The sequence below is a fragment of the Myotis lucifugus genome, unplaced genomic scaffold (assembly GCF_000147115.1).
Source record: "Myotis lucifugus unplaced genomic scaffold, Myoluc2.0 scaffold_0, whole genome shotgun sequence".
Classification (NCBI taxonomy): Eukaryota; Metazoa; Chordata; class Mammalia; order Chiroptera; family Vespertilionidae; genus Myotis; species Myotis lucifugus.
In genome coordinates, this window is record NW_005871048.1 from 49,205,917 (window position 1) to 49,228,957 (window position 23,041).

The 23,041-nt window shown below is 55.3% G+C and overlaps 1 protein-coding gene across 1 annotated transcript in view; it reads right to left on the reverse strand.

Annotated features, from left to right (window-relative positions):
• Positions 1 to 22,962, reverse strand: part of TPPP (tubulin polymerization promoting protein) — a 31,076-nt gene extending 8,114 nt beyond the window's left edge. Inside the window, exons 1-2 of the mRNA XM_006081447.3 lie at positions 22,878 to 22,962; positions 2,836 to 3,156 (exon numbers count right to left, since the gene is read on the reverse strand). Coding sequence (XP_006081509.1) covers positions 2,836 to 3,152 — 317 coding nt within the window. The 5' untranslated portion in view covers positions 3,153 to 3,156; positions 22,878 to 22,962. The remainder of the gene's footprint in view (positions 1 to 2,835; positions 3,157 to 22,877) is intronic.
• Between the last annotated feature and the right edge of the window lie 79 nt (positions 22,963 to 23,041).

Here is a 23,041-nt window from a genome sequence, read left to right on the forward strand (position 1 = left end):
TCCATCTAGACCTGGTATAGAGCTGCAAGAAATTTGTTTAAAATTTAACACATAGTAACATCAAAACAAACAGGCACTGCCATGGCGACAGGACCTAAACAAAGGCTGCAGATACCCTGGCTGGCGTCACCGCCCAGAGCCCTGGCAACCACCCCCAAACAGAAGAGCTGCTCTTCTCTACCAAGTCAGCAACTTTGAGGTCTCGGCCCGTCCTGCAGGATCCTGTGGCCCTACCCAGGGCACTGTCCACCTCTCCCACCCAGGGACAAGGGCGTGAGTCCCTCCTACTGTAACCTGTGGTATCCAGCAAGCCACCCAGGCAGGGGGTTCCCTGATCCCTTCTGGGGGCCCCTGTAGCCACCACAAACTGGTCTTCACTGTGTAGTGGCCACAACCCCTCACCGGGCCAGGCCACAGTTACCCGTTCTCCCATTCCATGTCCCCCAAAGTGACCTGAGGCAGGGACACCAGGGGACCACGAATAGTCCTGGGCTCTGCAATGGGGGGCCCACCATGCCCAGGAGCTGAGGTCCACGCCTCAACCCTGAGTCCAAGCAGCTGACATCCTGCCTCCCAGGATCGGCATGGGGAGCAGATGGAGTCCTTCCTGGTGCCCACTCACTCCTTGAAGCCAGTGCCCCCCCATGTGGGTAATGGGGTGCACATGCCTCCTGCATAAAGGGTTTCTGGGCTCGTCTAGGGCAGCTGTTTTCTGAACGAGCCACCACCACACTTGCCACCTCTCCCCCTGCAAGGATATGGGCAGCCTGAGTTCTACCTGTGTGCACCTGCATGTATTGTGCGTGTGTGTGTGTGTGTGTGTGCGCGTGCACTGTGAGCTCATGTGCACAGGCAGGTCTGTGTACACATATGTGAGCTCCTGTGTGCACATGTGTGTACATGCCTGCATGCAATAGCTTAAAGGCAACTTACTGCAGAAGGAATTAAGAGCGAGAAAAGAAGAATTGTCCCCACCTGCCCCAACACTTTGCATGTCTAGGCCAGTGCCAAGGGTGTGGGAACCTGTGGCACTCCTTGGTGGGGTGACCTGTCCCTGGACACAACACTCATCTCACCTGCCTCCAGCCCTTCCGTAACATCCCCCACAGACACAGCTCTCGGGGTTCCTTTGCTCCTGGGTCTGTCCCTCTTTCTCTCCTGGACACACTGGGTTTACAAAGACCAATGCTAAAGGCCTGGGGACCTGCCCAGGAATTGGACAGAGGGCCCATGCTGGGCCTCATCCCAGGCCCTGCCACAGCTCCTCCTCCTCACCTGGCCCAGCTCCTGCTCCACCTCACAGGTTCCCACTTCCTCTTCCCCTCCACACCTGTGCCCTCCTCCTCTTCCTCACCTGCATCCCACCTCCTTACCGGCAACCACCCCCTTCCTTCAATTCCTGGCCCCACACCCTTCTCTAACCCTAGGCCTTGAGAAGGCACAGCCTCACAGGAGATGGAGCGTCCACCAGGATCCCATACCCTGTGCTATCGTGTCGTTGGGGCTCTGGCCCGACTGTAGTAAATCTGCAATGTTCCTCCACCTGTTCAGGTGAGACTGAGAGGCCGAGTCCCTCTATCTGGCCAATGCCAGTCTCCTGTGCTGGTGGTGACCAGGTCCTGATGGCTGGCCCTCAGGGACCACTTGTGGGGCCACCTCTACCCTGCCCCAGCCAGGCCACCCCGTGCAACCTCCCACTTGGTGGGAATGAGCCAACCCCAGGAGGGCTGGCCCGTGGCTCCATGGTGACTGGCCCGTCCACCTGGCGTGGCTGTCTGGATGGTATGTCAGGCTGGGGAGTTGGGGAAACCTCACCATGATGGAGATACACCAAACATTTCCACAAGCAAAGTGGGGACATGAAGTCATAGGCTGTGGGGGTGCAAAGAGAAACTCTTTTTCACTGCCTCTGTGCTCAGAGGAGGACGGAGGGAGGGAAGAGCCAGGCCATCAGCAGGGAGGGCATGGGGGCATCTGAGATGAAAGATGGCAAGGTCACAGCAACATATAACTAAAGGATCACACCAGCCTCGATGGACACAGGCCAAAAATAGACTGAAATAAAGCCATTTTCTGGCAACAAGTATGACCTGGATAGAGAGGGCTGGACGCTTGTTGGCCTTGGGGGTGCTGTTAATTTCCCCACGTGTGCTCATGGGTGCGGAGGGCAGGAGAATATTTTCATGCTCCAGAGATGCCCGGTGGAAAGGGAAGCAGGTGTGTGTAACCTTTACTGGATACACTCCCAATGTCCAGCAGAAGGATGTGTGCAGGAGCACATGTACATGCACACACACATGTGTCTTCACAGATGCACAGGAACATACACCTGCATGCACACAGATGTATGTGCATACGAGGAAGCACACGAGCATACTGCTCACAGTCACTGGGCCACAGCTGAAGACTCAGGTGCTAACTGCTCTGTCACCCACACTCTTCTTCACGTGCCATCATTCCCAAAGGAAAGGGGAGCCCCACAGAGGGGCCGCGGGCAGGGGCAGGCGAGATGCAGGTCAGACCTGGGGGACAGGCTTCAGAGCGGCACCTCTCAGGCTCAGCCCACAGTGGGCCAGGAGCTCTGCCACTGAGACCTCTCCAAGCTCCCGAGGGCAGGGCAGTGCCCCCCTCCCCCGGTCCCAGCTCACCCCAAGGCAGCCTGCTCTGGTTCCAATCCCTGGGCATCTGATTCTGGGAAGGGAAGGATCCTGAAGCATCACATTTCCTCACAGCCCGTTAAGATACCAAATCCACCAGGAGACCCCGGATTGCCGCCTGGCTGACCACAGGCCTTTGGGAAGCTGGCTTTGTGGTGAGAGAGCCCAGCTCACTTACTTGATTTTGCTGAATACGATGTCCACGTCGGTGACAGTCACGTTCTTCCCATCGATCACCTGGCAGTCCTTGCACAGTTTTGACCAGTTCTTGCCATGCATCTCCTTCCCGGTGGCTCTGGTGTCCCCATGCACGGCGAACCGCCGGAAGGCCTCCTCCAGGGCACTGAGCTCCTGGGCCGAGGCGGCCGCCCCCTCGTTGGCACCTTCTGACTCCAGTGACAGCCTCTTAGCTGCTTTGTCCTTTGCAGAGTCCGCTGGGGATTTGGGGGGTGTCTTGTTGGCAGCCTTGGTGGGCTTGGCCTTGCTGTCGGCCATGTTTCTGGTGGAGAAAGGAGAGAAGAAAGGGGTTATTCTGTTTCTTCGGGGCCGCTGCCCAAGGCTCCTCCAGCTCACTCACAGGACAGGAGGCTGGCAGGCACCCGGGATGTAGCAGGGCCCCTGGGTCCCTTGGAGCCGAGCCCTGGGCATGAGGGGGCAGAACCCCCGCCCAGGGGCCACAGCAGGATGGTGAGCACTTGTCCTGCTGCTGGACAGGACACTGCCCCGCAAGCACCAGCACCCTGCCAGCCATTGCTGGGTTAAGGACCCCAAATAGTCAAAGCCATCCGCAATTGGCAGGGCCATGGGTAGCGCACCCAGCTCAGACACCTGGGCTCAGGGCCCCTTCCTTGTCACTCCCCCATCACGGTCTCCTCCCTGGGCCACACCTGCTGAGTGACTCCCCAGAAAGACATCCTTCTTGGGGTCCATAGAGTGATGCCATCCTTGGGGAGGGGGTATCCAGAATCGGCTGCTACCCTCACCTCAGGGCTGAGCCTGCTGCCCCCCTGCGAGTGGGAGAGGATACACCCCAGGGCGTCAGCCAGGCGCAGGGTGCAGGGGGGACTGCATGCACTGGGGGAAAGCCACCACTGAGGGTCCTGTGTGGGGAGATGGGGAGTCTGCACTGACCTGCCCGTAAGGCTCTGCCTCTGTGAGGTGCCAGATCCCCAAAGCTGGGCTGGGTCCCCGGGGGCTCAGAAGATAGGAGCCCGTGCTGCCTCTAGCGGGTTTCATGAGCACAGGACGCAATGCAGCCATGCAGCCTCCCACTCTATCAGGCCATGGCCAGGGCAAGACCCCGAGATGCCCAGCCACATGTAAGATCCCCATGGGTCCCTGAGGAGTGGCTCATCTCTGTCTGCCTCCCTGAGAAAGGTCACTGCTGGGGCTCAGTGAGAGGACAGAACTCGGGACCCACTGGCGCACAACACACAATCCGGGGGCAGTCTGCAAGCTTGCTCACAGCGCTGCCATTCACTGAACATCCCCAATCTATCTTCTCAACACCCTTTAGGACAGAGGAAGATGGGCGACTGGGCATTGTGGGGGGTCCTGGTGGCCCTGCTGAACTCAAGATCCTATAGATTCCCAACAGGAAGAAGTCAAATGCCCTCCACCATTGGACTGGATGTTCTCAGGGGCCTCGGGGGCTGTGGGCCCACTCTGTCCCCCATCCTCTGTGATGGCGCAAAAAGTGCACCTGCTGCTGAGAGAGATCCTGGACCCCCGGTGATGGAGCACAGCCTGTTCTGGGTGTGAGTGAGAGCTGGACAGCACTTCCGGCTTCCCACAGGGCTCAGGGGCGGGGCAGGAGCACTATCCCTCCAATAATCCAGTGCCAAGGTGAGGAGTCAGGTGGCGGCAGAAATTGCTGACATTATTTCTCTGTCTGAAACAGGAGCTTCTTGAGGGGTCGGCTGAGCATCTCTTCAGCACTCGGTGCCCAGGAAGGAAACGTGGCTCAGCAGTTACTAGAAGCATGAGTTGACTTGTGGAAATGTGCACGTGTGTTCAACTTGGTCAAAGAGGAAGAAACCTCCTGTGATGCTTCCAGCTCAGTGCATGGTCCAGGAAGCACCGTATCGTGAGAAGAAAGCACCCCTGTGTGCATTGGGGATCGCTGGCTCTGGTGGAACTGTGGGCATTCTTCTTGTGCTTTTCTGTATTTTGCAACTTTCCTAGCAGCACTATTTTATAGTAAGAACCTGGATGGGGGAAGCCAGGGCTCCTCCCCAAAGCCCCCCCCCCCGCCCCCACACACACACCCCGCTCAGTGTCTGGGGCTGAGCCAGCCCTCCAGGGAACCAACAGCAAGAGGCGGGACGGGGCACCCCACCAATGACAAGAACAAAACGAATTCCTGTGAAGTGCTCTGAGCACATGCTGAACAGATACATTGATCCTGGAACGCAGAGTGGGCTCTCTGAGAGCCTCAGCCCCCAGGGATCCCGCGGATAAAGGACACCAGGGGCGGCCGGGAGGGGGTGAACACCAACCTGCTCAGGCACCGCACATCCCTCGGCCCAACTCGTGCTGGGCATGGGGCTTTAACGAGTCCATGAAAAAGTGAGAGGGATGGAATAAGATGTGAAAAAGTTCTGCTGTCGTAGCTTTACTTTCCAGCTGGATACGGGCAATAAAGAGGTAAACAAACATAAATGGTATGACATCAGGTAGTGAGAGGTGCACCGAGGAGAATGAAGGCAGGTAAGAGGGCAATGGTGAGTGTGATTTTAGACCAGGGGTGGGCAAACTTTTTAACTCGAGGGCCACAATGGGTTCTTAAACAGGACCGGAGGGCCGGAACAAAAGCATGGATGGAGTGTTTGTGTGAACTAATATAAATTCAAAGTAAACATCATTACATAAAAGGGTACGGACTTTTTTTTTTTTTTTAGTTTTATTTATTTCAAATGGGCCGGATCCGGCCCGCGGGCCGTAGTTTGCCCACGGCTGTTTTAGACGAATTGGAGGGGGAGCCTGAGTGGAGGCTGGATCTGCAAGAAGGCGCCGGCATGTGGCTGCTATGCATGAAGCATCTGCCACGGATACTGCCCTGAATCCCACCGGACAGTTGAGGTTGCTCCCATACTGAAGACCTCACCTGGTCTCCACCTGCCACCCTGGGCAGCAGAAGAAAGGGGCCCATGCTTTAAAGGTGCTGAAGAAAAGCCCTTTCAGACCACGGCCCCTGGGGTGAGGGGCCGGACGGCTGCGCACAGATGAGCTGGGGGCTCTGTCACACTTGTCAAGCAGGCTGTTGGTGGCAGTCAGTGCGGCGAGAATCCACGGTAACCCTGAGGAGGGCGCAGGAGGCCCGCCCAGAGTGGGCAGGCAGCACTGGGAGGGGCACCTGGGGGGAGAGTTTTGGAAGAGCAGACAGACGGGGTCAAGGAGGCCAGGAAAGTCCAGGAAATGAACAGGAGCCTCTAACCTCAGCCCTGGAGGCGGCAGGCCCACGGCCTTTCTCACCAGGTGGCGGGCGGCTTCAACCTGCCATGCTTCCTTCTGGAGCTGTGGCTGCAGGCGGTGTGCCTCTGCCTTCAATGCCATTTTAGGGCTGTGTCTGTGTGTGTTGATGGGTTGTCACTTAGGATCAGCTCAGAGACGTTTGAAGTGACGGTAGACAGAAGGGCCCTGGAGCAATGACCCAAGTGGGAGGTGGGTGGAGCAGGGCACCTCCCCTCCCCTGCCACACCCTCGCTGCCCCTGCTGCCCTCACCCTTGCCAACCATTCAGTCTGTGACCTTGAAGCTGCAGAGGTAACTCGGCCACAAGACCCAGAACACAGCTCTCTGTTCTGGGTTTCCGCTTTGTTTTACTATGAAAATGCATGATCATAGTAAAATATTTTAAAAATTACTTTAACAAAAATAACAGAAGGAGTTAGCCCCTATGTGTGGTGGGGGAAGATCTCCAAGACTATTGTTTGTTGTGTGGAGACGCAGGGCATGGGAGAGCAGAAATCACGCACCCCACTCTGGGAAAGCCAACCATGGGGACTAGAGAGAGAAGCATTGGAGTTGCTAGAAAGACTGAGGGAGGCTGGGGTGGAGGGAAGGGGTCACATCCTTCTGTTTGAATCGCCCCAGTAAATCCATGTGCTAGTTCCACAATGATCTACACTAATAAAAGAGAAAGATGCAAATTGACTGCACCTTCACGACACCCATCAGCCAATCAGGAGTGAATATGCAAATTAACACAACAAAGATGGTGGGTTAATTTGCATATGCAGGCACTGAGCAGGAGTTCTGCACCACCCCAGCTGCTCTGGGTCTCTAGGCAGCGTGGGAAGGCGGAAAGGCGGCTCCAGAGCGAAGGCGGTGCTGGCAGCTAGGGGAAGGAAGGCCCATTCTTGCACGAATCTTCGTGCATCGGGCCTCTAGTGTAATAATAATACATTTAATTTAAAAAGAAGCCGAGGGCTCCAGCAGAGGTCTACTGGGATACAGGGGTGTCCAGAGAGCCCTTCTGTACCAGTGATGACAGCCTGCATGCAGGGGCCTCCCTCCAAGGGCCAGCCTCCAGCACCCCACCTACCTGGCTCCTCTCCTCCTTCCCCCCTTCCCATGGAGGCTGTGGTTCCCCTCTGCTTTCCTGTGCTCACGGTTTCTGGGGAGTGAGGTGAGTCTGAACCCAGGGTGGCCTTCCATGCCCATTCCCACCTGTGCCATCCACTTTCCACATAATGAAAACTAAAGTCACTTAGAGGAAGAGGCTGCCAGGAAGTCAAAATGCCAACCCACCGAATGAAGCATTCTCTGAGGTGTGGCCTGTATTCTCAGGTGGGTACTGTGTTTCCAGGTGTGTACTCTGCACCCCCAGGTGAGTATCCTGCATCTCCAGGTGTGTGCCCTGTATGCCCAGGTATGTGTCCTGTGTTGCCAGATGTGTGTCCTGCATTACCAGGGGAGCTGACCCCTCCCTGGCCAATATTCCCCTTACAGGCACAAGGCAGTGTAGAAGGCAGTGTAGGTAGAAGTGGAGACTGATCAGGTATCACTCCGACTGGCCACAGACATGGCAGCCTGGATGCCCAGCAGGCTCTGTTCCTGTTTCTTCAATATAAGGATTTTCCAACAGCTCAGGAAAGCCCCAGTGAGTCAAGGTCTGATTTATTTCATGGTCCATGGCCTCTGGCTCCAGGTGAAAACCCAGTCTCTCTCCTGGGCCTCTCTCATCTGCTTCCCTGGAAAGACCTCCAACTCTTAGGGATGTTGTGTGTGCTTGGGGGGTGGAAAGGGAGGAGGAGGAATGCACAGAGGGGCAGGGAGGCAGACGGGAGGTGGGACCTACTTTCCCAGCCAAGAGCTGGGCTCCCTTGGGACCCCTCTCCTGCTGGCCTCAGGGGTCCCTGGGCAGGAGAATGAGAGCTGTGTCCTTCCCCAACCCTGGGCCTTTGACCAAGCAGCCCCCACAGGATCCCTCCTGGCAGGGACCACACCAGCAAGCCCCTCAGCAGCTCTGGGCTCTGATGGTGTCAAACAGGACGGCAAGGGACAGGGAGAAGAGTAGGTGGGAGGCAGGTAACGTGTGGGGAGCCAGTACGTCCAGTTCTGGGGGAGCCTTCCCCGGGTCCTGCTTGAGGCGGGGCAGGCGATGTCCTAGAGGGATCAAGAGGGAACTGATACACTGGGTGTGGGGCAGACTGTGTTACCCGATTTGCATTTTTAAAGGAGGCTTAGAGAGGGCAGGGCAGTCAAAAGGTAGAATTACAGACCGGAGCAGCATGAGATACAGGGGCAGGCGCTGGGTACCCAGAAGGCAACCACTCGGGGAAATAGTCAAACATAAGCTCCTGGCCAGGTGACCCATCTGAACCTGGGAACACCTGCCCCTGAGTGTCCACCAGGATCCAGGGGCTGCCTCACCACTGGGTGGGCTGTCTCTCAGATATCACATGGTCTCCCTGGCCCCCCACCCCCTCACAGGGTATAGATGCTCCAAAGACGGCCATGACAAGGTCCCAATTTCCAGAATAAACTAGGCCCCATTTCAGAATGACTCTTCCTGAACATGCTTGGGACTTGACAGCCTGAGGCAAAAACCTATAGAAAAGGTGACACAGGACACACCCACAATAGGTGATAGTCATAGTTGCCACATAACATTAGCACACAGCACCCCAAACAGGAGGAATGAAAATTTGTGTTAGTGACATGCCTGCCAAAGGACCCAGTGTTTGTGAGCAGGACCAGGTGTGCCTGTGAGCAGGGCCAGGTGTGCCTGTGAGCAGGGCCAGGTGTGTCTGTGGTCAGGGCCAGGTATGTTTGTGAGCAAGGCCAGGTGTGTCTGTGAGCAAGGCCAGGTGTGTCTGTGTCAGAGGCTAAGACCAACAAGTAGTTAGCATAATTATGCAAGAAGTCCACTGGAAGGCTAATGGACTTTGATATTCAGCAAGGGCTGAAAATCAGCATAATATTGCCCTGTTTTGGCCAAATGGCTGACCGCGGCTCGGCAAACCGTGGCTCGCTAGCCACATGCGGCTCTTTGGCCCCTTGAGTGTGGCTCTTCCACAAAATACTGGCTCTTCCACAAAATACCGACTTCTGCGCATGGGCCACGAAGTTTCAATCACACTGTATGTGCGTGCCCGCACGTGGTACTTTGTGGAAGAGCCACACTCAAGGGGCCAAAGAGCCGCATGTGGCTCGCGAGCCGCGGTTTGCCGACCACGGCCCTAACCTGATATTGTTTACCAAACTTTACCATTGATATGCCTGTTTGCTTTGCTAAAGGGCAAATGTGTATTCTAGTAAATAAAAGCAAAGGGGCCTGAGAAGTCAGAGAGCCTCTCAGCTAGAGAGTAAAGTCTCCACCTGGCTCCCCATGCCTTCTAAATTTATACTTCTTGTCTAGTGTATCCGTTTATGCGCAGCCCCTTCTCCAGACCTTGAACCCTAGCTGCAAATGAATGAATAGTTCACATGTCTGTGTGCAAGGTCAGCTTTGTCTGTGAGCAGGGCCAGGTGTGTCTGTGAGCAGGGCCAGGTGTGTCTGAGAGCAGGGCCAGGTATGTCTGTGAGCAGGGCCAGGTGTGTGTGAGCAGGGCCAGGTATGTCTGTGAGCAGGGCCAGGTGTGTCTGAGAGCAGGGCCAGGTGTGTCTGAGAGCAGGGCCAGGTGTGTCTGTGAGCAGGGCCAGGTGTGTCTGTGAGCAGGGCCAGGTGTGTCTGAGAGCAGGGCCAGGTGTGTCTGTGAGCAGGGCCAGGTGTGTCTGTGAGCAGGGCCAGGTATGTCTGTGAGCAGGGCCAGGTGTGTGTGAGCAGGGCCAGGTATGTCTGTGAGCAGGGCCAGGTGTGTCTGAGAGCAGGGCCAGGTGTGTCTGAGAGCAGGGCCAGGTGTGTCTGTGAGCAGGGCCAGGTGTGTCTGAGAGCAGGGCCAGGTATGTCTGTGAGCAGGGCCAGGTGTGTGTGAGCAGGGCCAGGTGTGTCTGTGAGCAGGGCCAGGTGTGTCTGTGAGCAGGGCCAGGTGTGTGTGAGCAGGGCCAGGTGTGTCTGAGAGCAGGGCCAGGTATGTCTGTGAGCAGGGCCAGGTGTGTCTGTGAGCAGGGCCAGGTATGTCTGAGAGCAGGGCCAGGTGTGTGTGAGCAGGGTCAGGTGTGGTTTTAAATGGTGGCAGCAACAGCAGCTCTGTGCTCTCCTGGTTCCCCTTCCTGGACAGAACATGGTTGTGCCCTGAATGTAAAGATAGGTGAGAATCATCTCCACTCTCGCTCCCCCAAGCACATGCCCAGCAACTCATTCCTGATGCCCCACGAGCTCCCTTGTCCTGTCGCCAATCTACACCTTCAGCTGCTGGCAGTTCCTGAAATCTGACCTGGCCAGTGGAGCTGACCATCTTGCCTTATAACCAGGTGCCTTCTGGCTCCCAAGGCCCCTCACAGCCTGTAGCTCCCTCCTACCTCCCCTCCGTCCTCGGGTGCCACTGTCTGTGGCATGCTGGGCATTACCAAGCCAACTGACACACTATCCTCCCCCAGTAGGAGCTGGGTGCACCCAAATGGCTGACCCTTACTGGAGTGAGGGCCTGGGCAAGCTGCATGAACACTGGGTGAGCAGCCAGAGAGCGTGCGGAGTGCGACAGGGGCAGGCCAGCAGCATGCATGGGGCTGGGGACTGGCGCCTGCCGTAGGGTTCCCAGAGCTCACACAGGACCATCACACCACGTCATAGTCCCATGGCCCTACCTGGGGACTGACGTGCGAGACCCTCCTGATGGCCCCTTTGCCCAGGGAGCCTCTGCCTCACAGACAGCCTCCCTGGGGCCGCCTCTGGGAAATGCTGGGCCTGACCAGCCTCTCCTCCCCAGGAGCAGCATCCTGTGCCCGAGGCCTGCTCTGGGCCCTGCTCTCAGACTCTCAAGGGGGAGCCTACAGAGAGAGCCCTGTGGCCCAGCCCTGCCCAGGAGCATGTCCGCAGCAGCAGCCACTGTCCTCAGGCTCCATTCTGCCCGACTCAGCCAAACTGCTGGAAACTCAGTCCCACCCTTGAGAGGGACAAAACCCCGCCCCCACAACTAATCTTCCTGAGTTCGGAGCACGTGGTGGAATGAAGACACCTGTGCACTAACCCACTCTGCGGAGAAACGTCCTGCAGCCAGGGCCACCTGATTCCACCATGAACACAAGAGAAACGTTCTCTGCCAAATCATCAGGTGTAGGTGTCTAACTCTGGTGAGACATCACACAATCCTAACTCCGGAACCTTCTGGTGTAACCAGAGTTATGCAGAAATCCCACTGGAGAAGTCCCCTTTTCAAGAGAACAGGACCCTTGTGATTCAGACGCCTGTGGGCCTGGATGGGAAGCCGCACCTGCTGAGCTCCTGGCGAGGCAGCCGGTCTCCGAGGAGGCTGCTTCCTGGCAGTGGCTCTGCTGTCTATATGCAGGATCTTGGCTTGGGTTCTTGACATTAACCTCTTCCTCTAACGGCACAGCGCCAACCGCCTCGGGTGGGCTGAGTTTCCTGGGATGCACATGTTGCAAGCTCGATTGGGAAATGAGTGGACGGGCCCCACCCACTGTGCTCTGCGGGAATGGGGTGTGTCTCTGAGGCTGGTGACAGATGCCGCCACAAGCCCTGCAGGTAGGAAAGGGCTCCCAGGAGAGTGGGCATCAGAAGGAAGCCGCCCAAGCTCCCTGAGCTCCTGCCTGGGCGTCACTGGTCCTCCACCCCATGGACTTCTGAGGGGTAGGTGTGGTGCCACCCAAATCCTCCGAATCTTTTTATGGGTTCTTTCTCTTTCTTTCTTTCTTTCTTTCTTTCTTTCTTTCTTTCTTTCTTTCTTTCTTTCTTTCTTTCTTTCTTCCTTCCTTCCTTCCTTCCTTCCTTCCTTCCTTCCTTCCTTCCTTTTCCTTCCTTCCTTTTCCTTCCTTCCTTCCTTCCTTCCTTCCTTCCTTCCTTCCTTCCTTCCTTCCTTCCTTCTTTCCTTCCTTTTTTTATTAATCCTCACCTGAGGATATTTTCCCATTGATTTTTAGGGAGAGTGTTAGAGAGAGGGAAAGGGAGAGATACACATCAATGTGAAAGAAACACATATATTGGTTGCCTCCTTCACAAGCCCCGACCAGGGCCTGGGCCGGGGAGGAGCCTGCAACCAAAGTACGTGCCCTTGATCGGAAATGAGCCTTTGACCCTTTGATCTGCAGGCTGACCCTCTATCCACTGAGCCAAACAGGTTAGGGCTGAATCTCTACACCCACTGGGGGTCTGAGGTACCTCTCACCACCAGGACTAGGAGTCAGAGCCCTTGGATCGTCACTGGGACCACTGCTGGGATCCCCAAGGCCCAGGGTCTGTGTGAGAAGCCCCACAGGCCCTGGAAATGCAAGCATTCCTGAGGGTCTGATAAACTGACTCCCGCGCAGACCTCGATGGAGGGCCTGACACTTGCAGGGTTGACCGGCAGCCAGGGAGCAGCTCTGGTGATGGAGCTGAGCTGAGGGCACCTATGGGGAGGCTGTGGGCGCAGGAAGAGCCTTGCCACATGCCGCTGGACTCTCAAAGGCAACCAGGGAGCTCCAAACAAAGTGTGCGGAAGGAGAAAAAGAAAAAGTAGAGAGAGCCTGTGCCTCCCTCTCCTCAGAGACCTCCACAGCAGGTGATCCTGCGACCCAGGCGCCAAGGACCCAGGAAGGCCCTCCCAGGAGTGCTTCATGGGCACCATTAGGGCCTGGTCCCAGGACACTGATCTGGAGGGAGGGGGTGTTGGGGGGATAATGGCAAGAGCCCCCAGGTAAATGCCAAGCACAACTACCCCAGAGGCACCAAGGGAGGCTGAGGCCTGGCCAGCAGGTCTAGGGAGATCTGCTGCTCACGGAGGCAATCCGCCAGGTTCCCACAGGCCTTGACCTCCTGGGTATTCAGATATGTGTGTGTGAGGCCCTCAGCAAAGGCAAGGTCAGGATGGGACAGTAAATTCAAAAGGCCATAGGGACCTGAAGCCGGAGGCAGCTGGTGTCTGTTCACCTCCCCCTTCTCACTTCCATCCCACCAGAGGCTCAGGCCCCCAGTGTCCAGGTCTAGGAGTGCCAGTGCTGCCCTATGGACAGGGCACCCCCTCCAGTAAACAGCCCAGGGGAACAGAGGCCATCAGAATCCTGTGGACCCGCCCAGGGCCAGCCCAGCCCTGCCCCCACCATCTTCAGCTCTTTATTTGAGTCCATTTGAGTACAACACGGCCCTTTGGCAATTGTTCACATTGCTAATCATAACATGGCCACCCACCCCGCGGTGCCCCGGACACTCGATGTCAATGGCCACTCGTCTCACCCGAGGGCCGTCCCAGGCAGCGGGAGCCTCCAAGAGCTGCACAAAGCCGCCTTTCTGAGTCCACAGGCGCCCGCCAAGTGCACGGGGATGGTCTCAGAGCCCCAGCTCAGTGTGGAGAGCAGCCCCGCAACCCAGCTCCCTGCCCTTCACAGTCCTGGTGTTGAGCAGCCCGACAGGCTGGGCTGGCTGGACTATGGCTGTGTGAGTGGGATGCAGCTCATGTCCTGTCATGTAGCCTCAGGCTGCTGCCCAGAAGGCCCAAGGGTCCAAGAAGCGTGAGAACGAAATCACACCCTTGCTGTTCCCTGTTCACAGGTCAAAGGTCATTTCTCCTGGACACAAGAGAAGAAAGAGCAGAGGAGGCAAGCTTCCCCAGGCCACCCAGCCACCCGAGGGCCGGGGCCCATCCTGCCACTGTGTCCTCACCCTGGGCCCCCAAAGGGCCTGGGCAGGACAGGGCTGGGAGGAATGGGGCAGCCCCAGGACAGGCTGTGAGCTCTCCAAAAGGAGGCTCATGGGCCAGGAAAACCGAGGAAGGTGGAGTTGTCCTCCCCTACGGCTCAGAAGAATTGGTGTCCGCAGCAGAAGCTTCTCCAGCACCATGGGGTTGGTGGTTTCAGGAGGGCCCACCTCCCAGGAGCCACACTTTGCTGCAGCCCCCAGAGCCACCCTGGTATCCGTCAGCAAGTTTCCTGTGAAACCCAAGCACACAGCTGGCCAGCAGTAGCCAAGGGGAGCACTGGGCACAGGGAGCTGAGAAAATGAGGGTCTCACAGGTTAGGGAGAGCCCTCCAGGGTGATGTAGCCACCCCACTCTGAGAGGGGCCCCTCAGGGCCCAGGACCGCAGAGCAGCTGGAGGGAAGGTCCCCCAGAACCAACAGGAACAGAAAAGCAAGGAGCTTGCTGCTGCCTGCCCAACTCAGGGACCCAAGAAGTCCTTAGAGTGGCCCCCAAACCAGCATGGGTACCGGGCTCCAAGATGTCTGCCCAGTGCCCCATGAATTAAATTCCATTCCTGTCACGAGACGTTCTGCCAACAGAGCACCCAGCAGGAGCTGTGCCATGAAATGGGGGAGAAAGAAGACCCGGGAGCACAGGTACACGTAGGGCAGACGGGATGGAGAACTGGCAGATACTTCACGTCAATAAACAGGCATCCACCACGTGGAGGTGACACTCACCCTCTCGCCAGAAGTGCCCTGAGGGTTAGATGAGGACATGCATAGAAAATTCTAGTCACTGATCCCGTCCTCAGTCAATCAGCACAAGCCCCCAGTCCCACAAGGGACCAGCGGGGATAGAGGGGTGTCTCGTCCTACAGCCAACCTGGGGTCAGGAGGGCTCCCTATGCAGGGGGCTAGTATACTGGTGGCCCCACATTAGGTGTGTCCTGTCCTCACCCTAGAACCTGAAAATGAGATCTTGTTTGGGAAAAGGTTCTTTGCAGATGTGATCAAGCCAAAGGCGTTGAGATGAGCTCGGCCTGGGTCATCCGGGCAGCCCTGAGTCCAGTGAGAGTGTCCTTATGAGACAGAAGAGGAGAGACACGAACACATGAGGGAGGCCACACAATGACAGAGGACGAGACTAGAGTGCTGGGTGCTGGAAGAGGTGGGAAGGACCCTCCCTTAGAGGTTCCGGAGGGAGTATGCCCTGGGACACCTGGATCTCAGGAGGTGATCGAGGGCTACCGGACGAATGAAGAGTCGCTGAAGAAGTGCGTGGAGGACTACATCATCAGGGTCCAGAAGGAAGGCCAGCGGTACCAGGCGCTAAAGGCCCACGCGGAGGAGAAGTGTGTGAAAGGCCCGGAGAAGGCAATGCTATCGGGCGTGGCACAGAGAACCCAGGGGCAAGACCCAGCAGAAGGTCCCCGTGCAGTGGATTCCAGAGGCCCTTGGAGGTCACTCCGAGCCAGGATGAGCTCTAAGTAGGGGACTGCCAAAGGACACCTGTCCTCTAAGATACCCACTCTGGCTTCAGGTTGGAGGTATTTGGGCAGAAAATAAAGGTGGGTACACATTCAGGGCGAGGAAAAATACTGGTGAAGCACATGAGACCGGGACAGGAAACGTTTAAAATCGGGGCAAAGATAAACATGTGCGCCTGCGGCTGGCCCCTGCCAGGTGGGGCCCTTCCTGAGGGATGAGCTGGGGCCGGAGTCGCTCCCCAGGGCTTCTCCTGCTTTGGAGCTGCCCCAGGCCAAACCAACAAGGACGGCAGGCAACTGAGGGCAGGTCAGAAAGAACTGGGGTTCGCTCAGGCCAGCGCAGGGACAACAGGAATGTGCCCAGAAAGGACAGAGGACCTGCAGGAAAGGGCTGCTGACCAGGTCTGCCTGGTTCTCAGTGTGTCAGTACCTTTAAGCCTCAAAGATCTCCTGCCCCCAAAAGCAGCCAATGTGGGAAGAGGCTGACAGAGCACTGTAGTTAGAAAGGAAGAATGGAGGACTGAGCAGGGCCCACCTGAGGGTGAGACGCTGAGGAACCTGGTGCAGCTGTGAAGTGCAGCATCCCTTAAAGAGAAGTGTGAGTGGGCGTGTCCCCTGCAAACACCGTCTTCACCTGGCCAGGCACTGTTCAGCCCAGACAGCACATGGGCCACGGTGAAGGGGTTTTCAGCCTGGCCACCCCTCAGAGTTAGCTGGGAACTTTGAAAATACGAATGCTGCACTCCTACTTCCTGAGATGGAGCCAGGCCTTCCAGCCCACAGGGCAGCGAGGAAGAGTGGACAATGAGAAAACCCTTCTTCCTCAATACACCCATGTGCTAACAGGAGAGAGAAAAGTAAGCAGCCAGGACCCAGGAAGAGGGAACCCTGGACAGGCCAGCCGTGCACTCCGCTGTTTCTCTGTGGGCACTGGCTGGTGCTGGAGAGCTGAGCACACTGTTCACAGCTGTTCCTGGAGGGACGTGCTGGGTGAGCTGGCAGGAGACCGAATCAGCTCAGCTTCTCAACCCACAACTTGGATTCAGGAGACTCTGGATTGCTAATGCCTTGACATGCCAACAGGACACACATAAAAACTCTCTAGAGAAAGAGATTGCCATCGAGACCATAGAATATTTCTATGAACATATTTTGATTACAATATCTAGTACACAGTAAAAAAAATAATAACCAGGCATATGAGGGGGGAAAGTGCAGAACAAAGGCAATAGGAACAATCTAGAGGTTCCAATTATTGGCACTTGATCAGATACTGGGGTTGAAGTAACTATGCATGTCATGTGCAAAGATGGAAAATTCCAGCAAAAACTGGGAGCTATAAAAATGTAGATAGCAACTTTGAAAGAGAATATGTTAGAAATTCTAGCACTAAAAAACACAATAACTAAAATTGAGAACTCGGTGGATATGTTTAACAGCAGAGCAGATTCAACACAGCATTAACGAGAACTCATGAATTGGAAATACCCAAGAGAAAACACCAGATGTGATGTAAAAGTGTGTGTGTGTGTGTGTGTGTGTGTGTGTGTGTACAGACATGTACATAAGGACAAAAACAAAAGAAATAATAAAGATAAGCAAAAATTTAATAAATTAGGAAATAAATATACACTACAGAGGTCCAACAATATAAAAAGGTTGTGCCTTAAAAGAAAACTCCAGTCATGGCTGTCTTTGTTAGCAGATTCTACCTTATATTGAAAGAAGAAGTAATGTCAATCTTACACAAATTCTTCCAAAGAAGAGTACAAGATAGGACACTCCCAATCATTTTCTAAGACTAAAATAATCCTGCTACCAAAACTTAATAAGGCTGTTACAAGTAAAGAATAATGTATGGCCCTGGCAGGGTGGCTCAGTTGGTTGGAGCATCATTCATGCACCAAAAAGGTTGTGGGTTAGATTCCCAGTCAAAGCACATGCCTAGGTTTTGGGTTTGATCCCTGGTCGGGGCTCGTACAAGAGGCAACCAAATAATGTTTATGTCTCACATCAATGTCTCTCTCTCTCTCTTTCTCTTCTCTCTTTCTCCGTCTTTCCCTCCCTCCCTTTCTCTCTCTCTAAAAAATCAATAAACATATCCTCGGTTGAGAATTTTTTAAAAAGAATAATTTGTGTCAATCTCACTTATGAATGTAAATGCAAAAATTCTAAACAAATATTAACAAACTGAAGCCAGTAATAAATAAAAAGAATCAATACCTTACAATCAGGTCAGGTTTATGCCAGGAATGCAAGGTTGGTTTAACATTAACATCAATCAATATCATTCATCACACTAACAGAATAGAGAATAAAAATCATATTATCTTCTTAATAAATGCAGGAAAAGCATTCAATGGAGTTCAGCATTTATTAACCATAAAAATTCTTAGCAAATTAGAAAAAAAAAAGGAAATTCCTTAATTTGATACAAACCATCACACTTAACAATAGTGGTCCTGACACAAGGAGAAAAATGAACTGATAAGACAGAATAAAGCCCCAATAGACCCAAGCATATATTGACACATTCAGAATGACAAAGGTGGCCCTGCAGGGAGAAAAAAAAAAGGGAAAAGAATGATTTTAGTCAGCGGAGATGGGCTGATTGAATGGACACATGAAAAAAAAGCACACTGGGTCCTGACACCATCAGCTCAGGCCCATGGCAGATCGAAGCAGGGAAGGCAGGGTAATGAGGCTGCAAGAAGATAATGCACAAGAGCATCTGATGTCCTCAGGGCAGGGGAAGATTCCTTACCCAGGACACAAGCATCGCTACCCCCAAAGGAAAAGCTTATCAAATGGCACCAAGTTAAAATTAAGAACTTCTATTCATCAAAAAATATTATGGAGGGAGGGAAAAAGCAAGCTACAGGGAAGGAGGAATCAGCTATTAATCATGAACATAGGCTCCTCTCAGTCTATGAGGATCCCTGTTCATCAACAGGGGAGAGACAACCGCCTCTAGGACAAGGGCAAGGACTTGGCCCGGCATTCAGTGAGAGCACACCCGATGCCCAATACACGGAGAAAGTGCAAAAAAACCCAAGGCAGACACCACCACACCCTCCAGAATGGCGGACGACTGAAATGGCGCTGATGCCAAGTGCTGGGGGATGAGGAGCAACAGGGAACTGTGGGGCACACGGTTCCAGCTGCCTTGGCCACGTGGACTGCAGCGGGCCATCAGGATAAACGAGGGCCCACGCTCGTCAGCATTCACCAACAGAAACGCTCGCACATGTCCTCCAGAGAGCATCACGGGAAGGTCAGGCAGCTTCATTCACAACGGCCAAAAAACGGAAGTGCCCCGCACCCATCAGCCACACCGTGGGTAAATGACAGTGGTGGGCTCCCAGCACGGCACATACACACTGGACACGTGAGACCACACGAGAGAGCCGCTCACACAGCACTGACAGAAATAAGCCAGCACCGAAGAATGTGTTCTCCGTGGCTCCCTAGATATAAAGGTTGAACACAACTACAATGGAAGGTGGTAAAACCACAGCAAAGGCACAGGGGCCCCCAGGAACAGAAGAGCAGCCACCACATCCGGCCTGGGGACAGCTGGGTGCCAGCATCCCAGGGAAGGCTGGGTGGTGATGGGAGGCTCAGATGACTTCCTTCATCCTCCAGCGCCATTCTGTCCACAGCCTGCCCCCCACACAGGCACAGGGGCTTGAGGCCAACCCTGCGCCAGAGGCAGGTGGGACATCTGGCACATGGAGCACCATGGCGGCCACAGATAGATGCCATCACTGTCTTAACTCCTGGTTTGGGATGAGTTGTGGAACAGCATTAGAAAACCAGAGCGGGGTGGGGGACAGGGAGGGGCCGAGGGTCATCAAGTGGACAGTGGTGAGAACCCTGAGGCACGCATGGTGTGTGAAGCACGCTTCCTTAGGGGCAGCGCACCACCCTGCAGGCTCCTGGGAGCTCACTCCAGTCAGATGTGAGGGGGCATCTGAGTTAACACTGACTCTGGGGCCAGACTCCTGGGTGTGAGGCCCAAGTGCACACACACCCCAGGGAAGCTCAACCTGCCCGCCTGGCTCATCCCTTGCCAAGAGGAGATGAGACAGTGGGGAGTGTGAGGCCTAAATGAGGTCACCTAGAGGACGCTGGCTGTTTTGTGACATTCCAGCTAGAGTGAGAGCTCCCCAGGGTGGAGGCCACACTGGCTCACCTGGCACCTGGCAGGTGCTCAGACATCTGCTGAACAAAAGGGTGCAACAAGGTTACAGGATGAGATCTCGAGAAAAGTGGCCCAGGGCGGGGGAGATCACGCGGAGCCCACACGGGATGCCCCACTTAGCATGCCAAGAAAATTAGAGACTTGGGACCGATGGAGACAAGCTGGGGACATGTGGAGACACCGAGCCACAGGAGAAGAGGGCATAAAGGACTCCAGGTGGGTAAGGAAGTTACACAAATCTAATTTAAAAGAGAAGAAGTCACCCAGCTGGTGTGGCTCAGTGGTTGACTGTCGACCTATGACCCAGGAGGCAGCCACGGTTCAATTCCCAGTTAGGGCACCTGACAGGGTTGTGGGCTTGATCCTCAGTGGGGGGCGTGCAGGAGGCAGTCAATCAATGATTCTCTCATCGTTGATTTCTCTCTCCCTCTCCCTTCCTCTCTGAAATCAATATATATATATATATATATAATTTTTTTTAAATCAGCGTGAATGTGGTCTTATTAGGATGAGCTCACAGTGCCCACAGCTAAGAAGCTCAGGTCTCCGAGCGTATGGGGGGTTGCAGAGACATTTTAGTGTGGTGCAAAAGTCAGAAAGCCATCATTTTCTTATACTTTGTGAAAGATTTTTTACATTTGCTCCCCAGAGAAGGTCCTGCATTTGGACGTTTAGAGAGTCAATCACAGTCACAACTGAGCTGCCATTATAAGTCTTTGTACAGTAAAGGGAAAATATGGAAGTGAAAACCAGTCTTAATCCTCTATCAGGAACCGAGATTTGGACACAGTTCCTGGATTTGGATGCTGCGTTCCTGTAGGGAGCTGCCCTTCCTCCATATGCAGTTCCTGGGGGCTGCCAACGGATCACAGACCCTGCAGCCTCCCCCGGTGACCCCAGCAGAGCCAAGTAAAGCCACTGCCAGGAACTGGCACTTGAAAGCTGCCCAGGAGGCTCTGCGGAGGTGAGATGCCATGGTTAGGGATGGCGTGGATTATGACACTGTGGCTACCTCCCCTCCGAAAGAGGAAGCTGGTCTCCCAGGAGGGGGCTGAATAGTGGTGAGGGCTCACATGGGATTTGGAGACCCAGGTAGTGTGGGCCCCACCCAGGCAGCCCCGCTCCTTCCTTCCCACCTGTTACTTAAGCAGTGTCTGTTCTCCTGCCTAGTCCCAGCATCTGCCTGGTCCTGGGTTTGTAGGCTCAGGTGGACTTGGCACCATGCCCAAACCACCCTCAGTCCAGAGGACATGTGGAGACACTGTGCCACAGGAGAAGAGTTTCTGGACAGGAGCTCAGGGCCTGGATCTCACAGCCCGAGGAGGACCTGATACTTCAAGGTGCCGCAGGGCCCCTTGCTCAAGATCCCCAGATGGCATCTCTGTGCATGCTCCTCCAGCCTCACCAGCAACATCACCAGCTAAATATAGGCCTGGCTCCAAGTCAGCACAGCCTCTCCCCAGGAAGCCTTTCCTTAAAAAAAAAATCTTTCAATTACAATTTACTTTCATTATTGTTTTGTTTTGGTTTCACGTGTACAGCAGAGTGGCTGGACAATCAATACACTTTACAGAGTGTTCCCCTCGCGACTTCCAGGGCTTCTCAGCCTCTTCCACAGGGAGCAGCTCTGCTGCCTCCGGGAGGGAAGCCACGAGGACTCGACGTCCCTGAGGACAGTCTGGCTGCTCAAAGGTTTCTCTTAAACCTCCATCAGCGTTGAGTAGTTTTAATTTTCTTTATCAAATGTGCACATTTTCCACCATTAACATTTATAACCATGTACATAGTTATTTGTTGCAACTTTAAAGGATCCAGGAAGATCAGCCAAACAACGCAGGAGAGATAAGAATGCAGCACAGCTTCCTCTAATCTCCATCACCTCATCACTCCGTAGAGATGCAGATACTTTTTTTTTTTTTTTATTGTAGCCCTTAAATTGTGGTACCTTTCTGAGTCAGACCCCTTTGGAAACCACGCCTACAGAACCCTCACTGGCATGCATTTGCAGACGCTCCCAGCTCCCAGGAAGTTCCCCAGCACCACCTCCCCCCACCACCTCCCATCACTGACCCCTGTGATTCCCACTGTGTGATGGGAACAGGGCCTGGTACCAGAGACAGGACCTTGGAATCCAGTTTAAGGCATTGGGAAGCCTTGAGGCCTGATTCACCGCCCCCTACACACACCCCATTTCCTGCCTGTTTGCAGCTCTCCCTCCCCAGCCCCATCACTTCATCCCCGGATGTGATCCCAGTGCACTCAGAGTTCAGGTCAGTTTACTGCTCACTTCCTAGAGGCCAGGGGCTGGTCTAGGCTCTGGGGACAACCCCCGCTCCCGCTCCCGCTCGTGCTCTCGGAGAGGGTGGCCATGGGGAGTGCCTGGAGGCGGTGGCGGCCAGGGTTGCTGGGTCCTTTTATCAGCGTCCCCTAGGGACGCCGCAAGTATCTAATAAATGTCAGGGGAATCAGCCAATGAAATGCGCAGGTGGATGACAGCATAGCCGGCTCGTCCCAAAAGGTGTCGGATCCTCGGAGAACACACAACGCCTATCAAAATAGCAGTCCCAACAGGGAAGCGCGAATTAATTTCCCCCCCACCGCGTCGCAAGGCTTCAGTACAAAACCGAAACCGCAGAATAAAGGGTTTCTCAGGACTCCCTCTCAAAGGCGGGCACTGGCCCCAGAGGTGCGTGGGAAATGCACCGGCAGCAACCTCTTTATCCTGCGGGTTCGGTACTCACAGGCGATCAGAAGACGGAATACCCCTTGGGAAGCTTCGATTTGCAGACTGTAGGCCTGACACTTGGCCCGAGAAAGGTGACGTTTGTGCCGGACCCATTGGGCTGGGACCCTGAGAGGGGCAGCGCAGCCCTTGCCCAGAATCACGTTCATTCTGGGCCCCTGGACACAAACGGCCGTTCTGTGCTGTAGGGCAGTGGCTTCATTTCAAACCCGTTTAGTCCTAATTTCCCACTGTCTCGTGGGGAGCGGCACCCCAGGCCCGGGCGTCGCTAAACAGCGCTCCTGCAGCTGGACCTGAATGGCGCGGCGCAGGAAAGAAGGCGCAAGAGGCACCTCCGCGAAGAAAGGCCAAGGGCCTCGCTTGGGGCCCAATTATAAACCTCCTGTGCTGTGCACCGCCAGTCCCTCCCGCCCCCTCCCGTGCCTCCCTTCCCGCACCCTGCACAGCGCCGACCGCCGGGCAGCCCGGGCGCAGGTGGCGGGCGGCGCAGGCTGGCCCGAGGCCCTGCGTCCCCGAGGGGTGTCCGTCTGCCCGGTGCCCCGGTACCGAGCCCCGCGATCGCTTACCTCGCAGACGCAGGGACTGCTGCAGCGGCGCCTCCGCGACTCGGCCGCGCGCAACCGAGTGCCTGGCGGTGCGCTCGCGCCGCCGCCGCCCCGGCCCCGCCCCGGCCCCGCCCCCACTGGTCATGCTCACGCCCCCCCAGCCTCGCTTCGCCGGCTCCACGGCC